The 15032-nt window shown below is 37.0% G+C and overlaps 2 protein-coding genes and 1 long non-coding RNA gene across 3 annotated transcripts; 1 reads left to right on the top strand and 2 right to left on the bottom strand.

Annotated features, from left to right (window-relative positions):
• Window positions 1–1369: 1369 nt before the first annotated feature.
• On the bottom strand, window positions 1370–4822 carry LOC307162390 (uncharacterized protein). Its single transcript, XM_079877641.1, has 8 exons — window positions 4787–4822; window positions 4567–4684; window positions 4305–4396; window positions 4041–4158; window positions 3024–3128; window positions 2512–2676; window positions 1934–2113; window positions 1370–1798 (listed from the first exon to the last, which is right to left on the bottom strand). The coding sequence occupies exons 1-8, from the start codon at window positions 4817–4819 to the stop codon at window positions 1572–1574; spliced, it is 1038 nt and encodes a 345-aa protein (XP_079733767.1). The 5' UTR covers window positions 4820–4822; the 3' UTR covers window positions 1370–1571.
• An 834-nt stretch (window positions 4823–5656) lies between these two features.
• LOC307162389 lies at window positions 5657–8343 on the bottom strand. Its single transcript, XR_013821917.1, has 5 exons — window positions 8268–8343; window positions 7682–8053; window positions 7478–7579; window positions 5919–6151; window positions 5657–5835 (listed from the first exon to the last, which is right to left on the bottom strand). It is a non-coding gene; the product is annotated as an uncharacterized lncRNA (long non-coding RNA).
• A 2429-nt stretch (window positions 8344–10772) lies between these two features.
• Window positions 10773–14322, top strand: LOC307161794 (beta-1,3-galactosyl-O-glycosyl-glycoprotein beta-1,6-N-acetylglucosaminyltransferase 3-like; the record flags this gene model as incomplete). Its single annotated transcript, XM_079876738.1, has 2 exons — window positions 10773–11644; window positions 14229–14322. 2 exons carry the CDS (start codon window positions 10773–10775, stop codon window positions 14320–14322), a joined length of 966 nt encoding a protein of 321 aa, XP_079732864.1.
• Between the last annotated feature and the right edge of the window lie 710 nt (window positions 14323–15032).

Here is a 15032-nt window from a genome sequence, read left to right as displayed (position 1 = left end):
ATTGATTTAAACTACAATTCCCTATAGCAGCGCAATGCGGCTTGATACAAATTAGCGTCATATTTGTAGTTCTTCCAGTTAGCAAAGTATTGCTGTAAATAGGGTTGTAAAAAGATACATCTACGGAATATATCAAACATATAGTACAGGCGAAGACGTACTTACACTGTATTTAGATGATATATGTTAAGAAAAAGAAAGATTGTTTGTTTATTTCAGATATTTTGGAGTAGCTTAATAAAAACATTAGCAGCACCACAGCTCGTCCTGTTGGCAAAATAGGTCGTTTTAAGTAGGGTTATAAAACCATCTATAAGCAGAATAAAGGTTTTACTGCAGCCGAAGTTTTAAAACGTTTGTTTGGCCATATGGCTTTACTAAACTGCCCCCGTTTGTGCTTAAAAATGTGCTGTTAGCATAGCTAAACAATCATGCATTTTGTGTTAGCAGCAAGGGTTAATACGATTCATATGAATAATGGTATTTGGGTGAATATGGCGTTGTTTGTATTTAGTTTGCGTATACTTTCGGACGTGAAACTATTTACTATAGTACATTTTAGTATAGGCTACTGTATTATAGTATTTACTGGTAATAAATGCTACATATTACTATAATTTTTATATTACCACAACTATAGAATAACCGAAATAGTTTTTCCTATAAATGACTTTACTATTCTTTCATGCTGACAATAGGTGCTTAAAAATAAGACTAGCCTACCCTATAGGCCTATGTGTGTTTTGACAAAGTAAAAACAGATGCATGTTGTCCTTCATAGTATCTGCAACCACTTCCCCAAAGCATTTTGGAAAAGTTGTATTAATATTATAATTGTGTACAGGCAAAATAGTTGAAAGTGGTACAAGAATACAAATAAAATGGGGTCATTCTCTACCTATCTGTCAGTATGTTTGTGTGATGTCATCCATGAGATGTCTTCATTTTTTTCCCCTCACCATCCTCAGTGATGGCACCGTCCATATGGTAGATGTCATGATCCAACAGTTGTTTGCATCCAGGTTTTTAAAAAGCAAAAATGGTGTTATCTGTGCCACAAAAGGCAAATTAAATAATTAACCATGATTATAGTCCATTTCACTTATTAAGCCTATAATCAAAAGGTTCAATGACATCATCACTAAGCGTGCAGTATCAGGTTTGCAAGTTCAGCTAGACTATGTATTACATGTGATCTTCCATGTGTTGTAACCAAAAAAAGAAGTGTATTCTATTGTTGATCCATTTGTCAACGTAGAAAATATGTGGTGAACAAACGTGTACAAGATAAAATTTACAACTTATAACAAACTGAAATAATGATGATAATTGTTTTATTAAAGAAATTAAGAATCAGTCAGGCAGTGATAGAAAATTCAGGTTCAAGGTTTTATTATTTACAATGGGGAGAGAGCCTGGCTTCAAAATAGATTCACAAACTTATCTGACTAGACCAGAGAACCTCAGATTTAAGTTACTTCTTTGAAAGGAGGGAGAGTCAATTACTGGGCCCAGCTAACTTGAGCTACTCAGAGTCAGGAGACCTGTTTGTGCAGTGGAGAGGAGAGAATCTATAATTCATCATCTGTAGAGGCATCTGTGGAGACATGCTCATATGGGTCTTCATCATCATCATCATCTTCTTCTTCTTCAACAACAGTTCCACCATTCCCATTTACCACTATTTGGGAGTAGGTTTCTTTCACAGCTACCAGGTCTGTTTTGAGCTCCTCACATTTTTGGAGGACAGCACTGTGCAGGCCATGGTAAGCTTGACCAGACAGTCCTGAAGGGTAGCCTAAAAATCAAATTGGGATATACAATAAAAAGGCAATTAACCAAAACATCAACATGGCAGTTTGTATGAAGTATCATCTGCAAGCAGTTTAATATAACTATATGAAGTAAACAGCATTAAGAAATTAGTACTCACTCTGTGTGGCCAGGTCATCTGATAGTACACTAGCCTGGTCCTTCAAGGCCCTGCAGGTTCTTGTAAGATGAGTCCAATGTTGTTTCATTTCTTCTACAATTATAGCCTCTTTCTCAATCAGTCTCTCCAGCTGCATCACCTTGTCAAAAACCTTCTTCATGCCTAAGGAAGTGTCAGGTTCTATGAAGACAAATGACCAATTGAATTAACCACCATATTAAAATACTACCTCTTAATGCCTATTGGGAGTAAAATCCAATAATGGTACAATTTTCTGTCCCTACAACATAGGCAACAAGTGATTGGTGTTGAATCTACAGTGTGGAAAAGGAAAGGGTGAGCCACCTTGACACATTAATCTGAGGAGTCAGACCTTTACTCACTTTCTCTTGTGTAGTTAGAGTTGGCAAAAACAAAACGGTTTAAAAATAAAAATGTAATATTGTCTGTCCCAGATTTTCCAAAACAAATGAAAAGCACATGGGCCTCTTTCCTTTGAAAGTCGGAGTTTAATGAGGTAAGCGTTTAAATGTTTAAATGAAGATTCACTAAAATTATCAATGTCAAACTTTACATACCAGAATCCCAAGGCCAGATAGGGCTTTCTGTTGCCAGAAGGTCTTCAATTGAATCTACAGATTCTGTGGTGGTTGGAAGATCATTGTATTGGGATATGGCATTATACAGCTTTTTCTTATCCTCTCTAATCCGTCTTCGGATCTTGTGTCGCTGTTTGTTACGGTCTGCAGCAAAAAAAAAACTCAGCAAAAAGAATTGAGGATATGCATAAAGTTAGTCATTGTGCTAATGGACATCCAAAAGGCACCTTACAAATTATGTTATAAAGCTTACATATCATCAATGACTAAAAATGCAATTGTAGAATATTTTGACTACACCTCTGGTCATTTAACCATAATAAATAACCTGGAATGTGGCCAACATTCAAGTAATGCAGGGAGTTGGGTGATGGTAACATTGGACATATATGATGTAAGATGTGATCAAATTTAAATTACTTAGTTATAGCTATAGATATCACATTTTAAAATGAACTCCACAAGTACATGAAGGCATGGAGGCTACTTACCGGTTACTCGATACAGATCCCTCTTTTTCTGCTGGATGCCCAAGAATAGGCCTTCAATCAGATGTTGCAACGCCACTGGATCATCTGTTCTGAGATCATCTGGTGCTGTAAAGTATTTGTGAAGGTTATACTATTATACAATTATACTATTTCTATAAAACACCTTATACATTAAATATGGTAAAAGGAGGATTCAATAAGAAGAATGTAGTAGGAACACATGTAAAAACAAAAAAGGACATCCACAAATGTTCTGCCAAAGAATCTGAAAACATTTGTTCAGTTTGCTCATTTTTCAAGGGTGAATAAGTATTATAAATTTGAGGGAGAAAGCTACATCACCCAAGTTTAATTATTAACTTGGCATTTCAAGCCATTTCTTCGTTGATTTCCACTTTTGTTGTCGCATGTTTTCTCAGCGAGCTCCCCCTACTGCTGTGAGGCGTATATTTCACAACACTGTCGTAAAAAAACAAACAACAACCTCACTTGTGGCAACCTCGTCTACCTTTCTACCGCTGCTCAAGTGCCTTTGTTATTATCGGAGCCGGCCAACTTTATTGCGTGGAGCTTTTTCTACCGAGGTGGGTAATACATCACACACAGTATGATGGGAGTGTGTGTGTGTGTGTGTGTATGTTGAATTGCCGTAAAGCAGTTTGTGTTTTTCGATCATTCTCGCTTCTCATGAGACTTCATATTTCCAACTTACCGGGACGTTAGTCCCCATGTTGCAAGGTTGGTTTTCCGCCTGGGAACGCTGGGGGGTGCGGGGAAAGTCACCATTGTCACCAGAACAGGTTATTTAACCATCCAAATGATTTCTAAACGGTTTTATTAAGTTGAAATAGTTACCAAGTTCCCCTTTAAAAACACAGTTTTCCAATCATAATAAGCTTTTTAATATTGTTTGGTATGACCACAAGAGGTCAGGTGTTAAAACAGAAACCAGCATAATATTTTTTTAATTTATGATAATTTTCTATCGATAGGAGACAGCAACAAGTACATACTTACTGTCAACTGCCCACTGTCTCACATCAGTGACCCACTGTTGCAGTTCCTCATCAGACCTTTGCGTGCACTTCTTTATAGCCTCAATGTCCTCTTTGACTTCCTTTGTCTTTTGGATAGTCTCAAAAGAATAATTAATGGAAAGTCACACAAACCTTCGGCAATACTGAAATTATTAGATGCTTAGTATGTACAACATACTGTATCAGCGGACTTTAGTTAATTGAAATTTAACCTTCATTGATGAAATTTTTATTTTGTACTTACCTTCAAGTACCGTGTAGACAAGTACTTGTGCAGGTTTCTTTTCTTTCGCTCATTCCATCCTCTGGCATGCAATGTGATCATATCTACTCGTGCTGCAATGATGAAAGGCTTAAATGTGCTTTTCAATTAGTGGTTAATCACAGAGTATGATGAATGAAATAAAAAAATAAAAATAAAAAATAAATTAAAAAAGCAAGCTGTTTTAACAATTACAATGCTACCAAAGCACAATACATGAGAACTGTAAAAAAGGACCACTTACCAGCCTTACTCATGTATTTTGTAGTTAGAGCCACACGGGACAAAAAGCTGTTCACTTGCTCAACTTCTTCACCAATCGTTGTGCCTGCCCCCGTTTGGTTTTTGCCACCCCACTGCACCTACAGCATGCACACCAGATGTCCAAACTAAAAATATCAAGTTCATGGATGTCAAAATGGTAAAAGGCTTAGTTACCATATTGTTCGAAAATATACATTTACCTCACATTTTGTAGAGTGCCCCTTTGCATGCATAACTGAGAGAAATGGCTTCATCTCAGTTAAGTTTTGCATTTCAGGGAAAGCTTGAGCCACCTTTTGCAGATACGGCCAATACCGACACATGATGTCAGTGCAGAAGAACTGGCAGTTTGTTTTTGTTGCCAGTTCTTTCTGCAGAAACAGAGGGTACGCAAATATCTCGCCCCTAAACATGTTCAGACCTCTAAGCAATATGCTGTGCCTGCAAACTGCCACCTCTAGGCCCTCTTCATCACATTTGGTATTTGTCTTTTTAGAGGTCTCCCTGGCTGCAGCCCATGTTGATGTTCCACATATGCCTTTTCCATGTACCTGTAACAGTGTCATATCAAATATATATACAAACTAAATCCTGATTCACTGTGTACAATCCCAAATCTTTTGACAAATATCTTACTGGAATGGTCTTCTCACGAACACAATCAACAAATGTTGCTACATCTTTGTCATTAGCCAGAAAAACTCCATCAAAAAATGGTTGTTCCTCTGCCCTACAGGAAGAAAATATGTTAATGACAAAAAATATTCAAAAGAAATATGGACAAAGTAATGTTATCAATAACATATTGATTTTAAAAAAATGTCTAGACATCTTTTTCGTCAGCAGCTGACCAATTAATACTAGCACTTACCTTTTCTTTTCTATTCTATACTTTTATATTTATTTTTCTGATTAAAAAAATAAAATGATACCTTGCTATGTGTACTGTAATAGACTAACTGAGACTTTACATCACGTGTATACTGTTGCCCTCTTGTTGGTCTGATTGCTTTATTGTTCTTTGGATGAAAGCATCTGCTAAATGATTAAATGTAAATGTTATAATATACCCCTTTGTTTTGCTGAATCTGTATAGTTTTCGGTTTCCATCAGCAGACACAGCAACTGTATCTGGGGTGCAAGCTGGGCAAGAGAAGTGATCAATGCCGCAGAGTTTTTCTCTTTTATGACGACAGTATGTCCATTCAAGGAAAGCTTTTTGGAAGACGTTGCCACAAATGTTACCACTCTGAAATTATAAAAATTTGAATACAGTGACATGCCAGTAAGACTTACATAAATGCAGAAAACAAATTACTTTCCAAGTCTTACCCTTCCAAATTGTTGTGAGCGCTGTTGTAACATTTTCACAAAGGCTTGTCTTGAAAGCCCAGGTGCAGTGATCTTCAGGTCCTCAAACGATGCGAAGAGGTCTACCTGGTATATGGTTTGAAACTCGACAGTGCCTGGCCAGTAACCACTAAACAACAGGTCCACCACCTCAGGTGTCCATGATGCAAGACATACTCTGCAATTCATCACTGGCAGGAACATGTCATAGCGACCTGCAAAGATTTCAAAAGAAAATAAATAAATAGTAAACACACTTTGGCTGCATTTACACTTGGCATTAACATGCGATCACTGTGATTTGCTCAAGCAGATCGGATAATAAGCCAATCGGGACACGGTGTGTTTACACCTGTCCACATCAAGTGGCTTCTGTATCTGGATAACAGATCGGATCTCACATTTAAAAAAAAAAAGGATTGCTCCGGTCGACCTGAAGTGGTGGGTTCTGCTAGCCTGGATGCCAGCCTGTTCGGAAAAATAAAGTTGTCAAGACGGGCTTTATACGATGATGGACAGATGATCAACAGTAACGTAATAATCTATGTCACCAAAGAGCGCTTGGGTTGAATTAGTTTACAACAGTGATTCTCAACCTCTGCCATGTTTCTATTTTAACCCTGAAATGGCACACCTGATTCAATTAATTAAAGGCTTAATGAGTAGTTGACTAATTGATTAATTGACTAATTCCTGTTGGGGAATTGAATCAGGTGTGCCATTTCAGGGTTAAAACAGAAACATAGCCTGTCAGGGGGTCCCTGCAGGAGAGGTTGAGAACCACTGGTTTACAACAAAGACGGCTGCCGCTGGAGAACTGAAATGTGTAGATTCCGCCATCTAATATGTCTTCTGTCATAGAAGATATCGACAGCGCATTTATTTTAAAAGAGGAACAGAGAACCGCGATCAAGGCATTTGTCGATCAGAAAGATGTTTTTGTCGTCCTTCCTACATACGCCATTTACTCTGCTCTGATTGGTTGTAGGTCTATTCAATTGGGTGCAGAGGCATTTCGGTTGAAACAAGCTCCATAATCCGAGCCTAACGGAGCAATATCAGACTCATATTCTGACTAGAATCTGAATATGATGACGTCAGGCTAGGGTTCTGCAACTTTAGGGTGCAAAAGCAAACATTTCAGTACATTTGCGAATCGATGTACTTCGCACACGTCTGTATCAAAAAACCACACAGCTACGTTCACCAATTCCTGGAGAGAGGAGGGGGAGTAAAGACAGTGGGTGGGTCTTGTGTGACGTCCACCTGTGAATGCAGACACGATGGCTGCATTGCATTTACATTACACTGAGATCTGATCACAATGCGTCCTCGACTCCCTCCGAACCTGGACACACTGATCGGATAACATTCCCATCAGAAGTGCGTTTACACTTGTCTTTTCAATGTGTATGTGGACAACATCCGGATACAGGTCGCATGTTAATGCCAAGTGTAAAGACAGCCATTGATACTTTTCAGACATCAGTCAGCAGGTTAAGCCAATAGACAAATACAATACAAAACATTGCAAGTCAAACCATTTATACAGATGAGTACAACTGATCGTCCAGCTACAACAGCCAGGTTTTGAGGGTCACAATCACAAATTTTGTCAGGTTGTGTAATGGGCAGCAAACACACTAGATGAAAGGAAAAATATATTAACTAAAATAAAAACTTTCAAGTTTTTATAAGCTTATATATAAAATATATTTATATATAAGCTTTCAAGTACTTCTTACCTTGCTCATAAATGACGTTTTGGCCACTGAGGTCTTGCACAGCAGTTGATGGTGGGAGAGGTTTATAGAACCCATCTATAAGAGTCTCTCGGTTGTGAAAAACAAGATGTTGATGCGTAGAAATGTCACACTGTCCACAGTAACGGGGTTTCGGGAAACAGTCCTTGCACCTGATGACTGCTTCTTTCAAGCTGCAGTGATCACAAGGACCATAATGCACACAGTCTGAAGCAAGCAAACTGTCAAGGAGTTTTGGCCTTGCTTCATGCCAGCGTTCTTCAGACAAGGTTTTCCTCAATGCCCAATCATGAGATGCTGCTGATCTGGGTTCATCACAATCCATTGCATTTTGGAGTAGCTGTAGTTGTAAATCTTGCAATAAAAAATAAAATTACATTACAACTCCTTACCTGTTACAAGCTCGTAAACCAAGAGCACAAACTCACAAAACATTAAACAAGTAATCTCTCGGATATTTGTACATTTAACATTTATCATAAAATGTTGGCACTTTTGTTCATTCAGAGGGACTTTGTGAAGACAGTGATACAGTTCCGATGGTTAAAAACATTTAAGGTAAACTTACCAATAATCTGGTGTGCATCTACATCTCCAAAATGTTGTTTGGAAGTTGCAGCTTCAGATGTGCTTGCAGTTTCTAGAATTATACAATTTTAATAAAGTATCCCCATACACAAAAGAAATATATTTGAAATATATTTTCAGGATATATTTTGGAATATATGCAAATATTTTAAATTGGCCCAATAAATATATTTCATACTTGTATTTCATATATTTTTGTTATATTTAAGAATATATTTCAATGTATTTTTTTCTGTATGGGTCCCCAAAAGTGTCGAAAATATATGTGGCATATATTTCCAAATACATTGAAATATATTCTGAAATATAACAAAAATATATGAAATATAAGAAAGAGGCAGAGAGATAGTGAGATTACAGATGATCTCAATCTGATCATTCAAATCTGTTAAAATGAAGTTTATAATTAATTTATAAAAACAATACATTTATAAGAAAATACAGGGTCAGTGACAATCTGAAAACAAATCAACGCAGCATATTTTAGCAAGGGAACTGTAACCAAATTGCTATATAAACCATAGAAACTCCAGGCAGAGTAGGCTCACAAAGCCAAGAGCAACAATTGTTAGAGCTTGTTGTGCTTGGCTAGTGTTGCTGGGAAAGCGGAAACATCCAACTACATTAAAGCTGCTACATTAAAATGCATGTACAATATATAAATAAATGTAGTAATACGCACTCATATGCAATTATGGCTATGGCACAAGTTGTTGCTACATGAAAAGACTAACCTCCTGTTCCTTGATAGGCTAAAAAAAAACTTTAATCTTCTTCCTCTTTGATATGACTGGAACCTGCAAGCACATGTAAAATTGTTTTTAATGTAAGGCATTTGGCTACACGGAAATGTAGTTTCTTACTGTAAAAACAAACACCACGTAGTGCATAAAACAATACACGTTTGTACACGCAGTATTATGGCATCACGTATTTAATTGGTCGACAGTTTCATGGGATCTGTAGTTCTATACGACAGATTAAGCTCATCTACATTTAAAGTAATGCATATCTCGCATTTGTTTGCAAACATGGATGCGCTCATAACTGACGATATGATAATAGTGTGTATTTGCAAATATTTATCGTTCAGACAGTTCAGGGTTAGCTCACTAACGTTATCCACCAAAAGTTAACTACAAAAAAATACTACAGGATGCGTAACGTTAAGTTAATCGAAGGGCATTGCTTTCATCGAGAGTGCTCACATGATTTTAACGTCACATTTACCGTTAGGCTACTGAAAAAATGACCTGGATAAAACCTACTTTGCCGGGGTTCTGAGGATGTATGCGCATGTAACTTTATGAACTTCAGCTAAATCACCCAGGCCTGTCCCGTTTATATACGGTCTATGGGCCTGTCCTACCGACGCCATGAGCACTCACGTGATTCTAACGTTACATTTACCATTACAGCAAACATGATTCAGTAAAACAACACATATCACTAACATTTACCACTAAAATAAAATAGTTTTAGGATAATGGGATATAGGCCTGCCTACCACATACCTCTGCTCTGACTGTCGATCGCAATGTCACATACAGTCCTTCTCTTTAGCGACTCCAGTGGACGTTTGTGTTTCAAAACTGTAGCAATACGTACCGGGTGGTACATATTTGTGGCGCTGCAAAAAAGTGTGCAGAGGTACGTATTTGGAATCAGCCGCAGCTGGAACCAGCTTCCAGATGAGATCAGACGTGCTCCTACAGTCATCACATTCAAATCCAGACTCAAAACACATCTGTTTAGCTGTGCATTTACTGAATGAGCACTGTGCCGCTGTTCGTCCGACTGTTTGTACTGTATTTTATTTTATTTTTCTAAACTGTTTTAATTATTCTTATTTCTTTTATTATTTTAATTTCTTCTATGTAAAGCACTTTGAATTGCCATTGTGTATGAAATGTGCTATATAAATAAACTTGCCTTGCCTTGCCTTGCCTAATACACACCTTCCTGGTTGGTGATATTCATATCGACCTCAGTGCAATAATTGTTAATCTCTTTCGCAGAAGTCTGCCCTTCCCCTTTTTACAAGATTCGCTTTCTTGTCACAAGATGTTTTATACCTCACTGGTACAGGTTGTTTCTGGAAAAATATAATTTTAAAGAATTAAACATGAGATTTAAAAATCGGAGGATTCTGAAAATAATCTCCATTTCAGTGTCCCTTTTTTTGCTGATCTATCTAGGACGGATGACAAATTGTCCTCATAAGAAAGAGCTGGTATTGAATCACTTACTAAAGCAGGATGTTGGAGAACTACAGGCTTGTTCTGCTATTATCCAAGGAGACATGGACGGAGTGGACAAGGACATTTTCGGGAAGCTCTTGGCCTCGAAAAAAAAGAGGAAATTCCTGCTGTCAGAATCATTCTATCTCAACGCAACCAAGGATTGTCCATCCTACATCCGAGACAGAGGGTTTCTGATGTTTTCTCTCAGTAAAGAGGAGAGAGATTTCCCCATTGCTTACTCAATGGTGATCCACGAGAAGATTGAGATGTTTGAAAGGCTCTTAAGAGCCATTTACACTCCTGACAATGTGTACTGTGTTCATGTGGACCAGAAGTCACCTGAGATCTTTAAAGAAGCAGTTAGGGCCATTGTGTCCTGCCTGACCAACGTGTTTGTGGCCAGCAAACTGGAGAATGTGATCTACGCCTCCTGGTCTCGAGTTCAAGCGGACATCAACTGCATGCAGGGTCTGCTCAAGTCACCTGTCCAGTGGAGGTATCTGCTCAACACCTGTGGCAGTGATTTCCCCCTTAAAACCAATGGAGAAATTATTCAGTCTTTAAAACTCCTGAACGGAAAGAACAGTTTGGAGTCCGAGACCGTAAACTCCAAAAAGGTGCGCTGGCAGTATCATCACAATGTTACGAATGTTGTGACTCGGACCGATGTTACAAAGTCACCCCCGCCAATACAGAGCCCTATGTTCTCAGGAAATGCTTACTTTGTGGTTTCAAGAGAGTTTGTGGATCACATCTTCAAAAGCAAAGAGATTCAAGATTTCATGGAATGGGAGAAAGACACATACAGTCCAGATGAGCACATGTGGGCTACGTTACAGCGGATGCATTCAGTACCAGGATCCAACCCTCCAAACAGAAAGTACGAGCAATCAGACATGAACTCAATTGCTCGTCTAGTGAAGTGGAGCTACCATGAAGGAGATCTAAAGCGTGGGGCTCCCTACCCACCATGCACTGGGATGCACAGACGGGCAGTGTGTGTCTATGGAGCTGGGGACTTGAAATGGATTGTGAGGCAACACCATCTTTTGGCAAACAAGTTTGATCCAGAAGTAGATGATGTAGCAATCAAATGTATGGAGGCTTTTTTAAGGTACAAAGCTATTTATGGTCGATCATTAATAACAGTTAAAAAATCTGACATTATTTTATGATGTTTTAATGACAGGTACAGTATCTATTTGTATATTTTTCTAAATATTATAGGAATCTTTTTATGGATATGAATGTAAATGTAATAAAGTATATTATAAACATTTATATATTTGAAGTCATATTAATAGGATGATGAAAATCTTCAAATACTTCCAATTAAATTAGTCATTTGTGTTTAAAAATGATTTGTACACTTTAGAGAAGCTCTATTTGTGTTACAATTAATACTTCATATAAACCAACAGATTTGGAAATAACTTAACATCAATAGATCATTACTTAGACTACCTATAGTTAGAAAATGAAACCTTTCTCCAAATAAATATTGATGCAAATAGAATCAGAAAACAATGAGTTAGTGAAAACTACACTCTTCAAGTGGAAAAGCAGAAAACCCTCATCGTTTCACAATGGTTAATTTAAATGAAAAAAAAAAAAAAAACGTAATGTTGGAGAATTACAGTTAGAGCCCATCACGAGACCAGTGTGCTCAATGAAGACCAGGAGTCAAAGTATCGAGAGAGAGTTTACTAAAGACAAATTTCTCCAGACTTCCAAAGGTCGTAGAAATTAGTAAGAGGATCCAGGCTTGAACTAACTTAGGATACAGAAACACATGTACTTATACCCTCGTGAAAAATAAATATACTGAAATGTATTTTAAATACATTTATTTTATGCTAAGTATACTACAAATACATTTACATATTTATGTACTTAATATAAATACCCTGCAATTGTATTTTTAATATATTAAACTGGTATACTTAAAGTCTGCTTAAATGGAACAAGTATTTTTGTATGGTCCAACTAAAGATATTCTTGCGTATATTTTATTGTGCTAAAGTGAAACTATTGCAAGTATACTTAAGGTACACTTTAAATATCTTGCATTTAAATTATACAGTGATCATACTATCCTTACTAATAGTGATATTAAACACATTTTAGGCTTAATATTAAGAAATGTACATTGTGCAATAAAGAACTCCAAATAAAATATTTATATCCGTAAGTATCAAGCAATATGTCAGTAAATATATTAATGGGTTTGTAGTATAGTTAGTATGGAATAAAATGTAGGCCTATTTTAAATACATTTTGGCATAGGTTTTTTCACTAGGGCAGACTCTGCATTCATTGCCTCTGACATGTTTTCTCACCGTCACACACCTAACTCTTAAGAAAATCCAAAGTTACCAAAACTCATAATTACGAGTTGTGCTGATGTTCATGTGCATTTTATCTCATAAATACATTCTTTCTGACATGACTTGAAAACACTGTAACTGCCAAAGCTAAACCTTGACCCCCATTGGACTGCCCCAACGTCCTACCATTGGTTGAACCAGAAGTTGACACGTCAGACTGCTATACTTGATCTATGTTTCGAACACATCATAAAGCCAATACCATCACACTCACCAACAGTCGGTTTTGCTGTACACTGTAAAAAATTTCTAACCTCTCCAAGTCAAAATTTTCCAGTGACTGGTCACATCTAAATGTTTAAATTGGCCCAAGTGCAATTCTTGTTGCAATAGTCTGTTAACATTGGCTCAATGAGAAATAATACGTCAGACTAATTGAAAAATTTAGATGTGATCAGTCACTAGAAATTTTTGACTTGGGGATGTAATTTTTTTTTACAGTGTACTTTTGCTAAACAACCGAACTCGCTAGAGTGCACACTATCTGTGTTGCAGATTTGGCACATTTGTCAGAGGGAAACCTTTAGAGTCTAGAAACTTATTGCAGCTAAAGACACAAGTCTCACCATGTATTTCAAATCTGAGAATGATGAAATTATTTTTTAGATGAAGTCTTTTAGAGACTTTCTTTTTGTGCAAACCAAAGAAAATGTGAGGTATGAACTGAAACATCTAGTTTGTTTCTGCTAACAGATGCTATAATGGCAGACTTTCCAAACACAACTTTTGCCTACAGCGCAAATGTAAGTTACATTCAACAACTTAAATAATTTTATTTGCAAATTGCTCAAGAACTTCTTCAGTAATTTATTTTTGCTGAATCCTCTGTTGACATGATTAAATGTACTGTACAATTCAATGAACTGTATTTGAGTTCTACACTGTAAAATAGAATCAGTAAGACTTACTTTAAAAAACCATGCAAACCAATTGTCTAAAAAAACAACAACAAAAAACAAGTGAAATAAGAATAGTATGTTGTACTGACAAATGTTTAGTTAGTGTAGTTCATTTACACAAGAGTTCTAGTTCTTTACTTTTATAAAATGTAATTGTAACCATTGTTGTGGTTTGCATGCTGAATGTTGAAGTCTGTGTGTGAATCAGGCATGGTTGCCCCCCCCCCACCCCCACCCTGGTGGAGCGCCAGGGAAATAACTCCCAATAAGGAAACAGAGGTACGTTTTACCATTTGGAGACAGAGATAACGTGAGGAGCAATACAAAAATACACTTTATTATAAAATTACCAGCGCCAATAAAATTATCTCGCTCTCAGGAATCTCCCAACATGACAAGAATAATTCTCCAGGGCCAGGCTTAGTGGGAACAAGGCAGGCCGGCTGCAACTCAGGAGGTCGTCCAAACCCAAATCCAAATCCAGACACCACGCGCCCACACCATAAGGAAGTTTTGTCAGCAGACACATCACACGGTGAAGCACACACTACCGAATGAAGCAGCTAGCCTGCCCTTTTCCACACAGAGTCCTCACTGGCTCCTGGAGAAAAAAAGAAAAAGAGACACATTAACATAAAAAAACAAACAAACAAGAAAATTACACTAAATAATGGAAACGAAAGAACCAAAGTATTATGTTGTTATGTTCGGAGCATGGTCAATGATACGTTGATGACTCCAAATATTTTTGCATGCCAGCATATGGCAGATACTGAATGTTTACTTTGTTTACCTGTGTAAATGTTTTTAAAACTGGTCATCCTTTGATATTTTTTGTTATGGTAGTCTACTAACAATAGCTTTATGGCTGCAAAAATTAAGAAAAATACAACAAAGTAGGCGAAGTTAATTCCATATTTAAATAGACCTTTGCTATAATAGCTGTTCGGTTTGTAGTTTTCCTTTACTCCCTCTATAGTGTATAGAGGGTTAGTTACACTAAACATGTAGATTTAGGACTAATTACTCATTCCTGCGCATCATTACACTCTTTTGGGCATTTTTTTATAGGCTATCTACTTATCACCTAAATGTTGTCCTTTATTTTTTTAAATACTAAGGGGTTGAAAGATAATGTAAAACATAAGGCTATTTTTCTTTTTTGTAAGGAATTGTGTTTAGAAACCCACTCGACTGAGGCTGACACAAAATTTTG

The sequence above is a fragment of the Squalius cephalus genome, assembly GCF_949319135.1.
Source record: "Squalius cephalus genome assembly, chromosome: 7".
Lineage (NCBI taxonomy): Eukaryota > Metazoa > Chordata > Actinopteri > Cypriniformes > Leuciscidae > Squalius > Squalius cephalus.
Note: the sequence above shows the minus strand (reverse complement) of the source record. Positions and strands in the feature narration are given on the sequence as shown.

Excerpts from the sequence above, each read along its gene's own strand:
- LOC307162390 (XM_079877641.1), bottom strand. The coding sequence starts at position 4,819 with ATGCATGCAAAGGGGCACTCTACAAAATGTGAG. Across the intron at positions 2,114-2,511 it reads TATCTGGCCTTGGGATTCTG|AACCTGACACTTCCTTAGGC; the intron begins GTATGTAAAGTT and ends TTGTCTTCATAG. Across the intron at positions 1,799-1,933 it reads AGATGACCTGGCCACACAGA|GCTACCCTTCAGGACTGTCT; the intron begins GTGAGTACTAAT and ends TTTGATTTTTAG.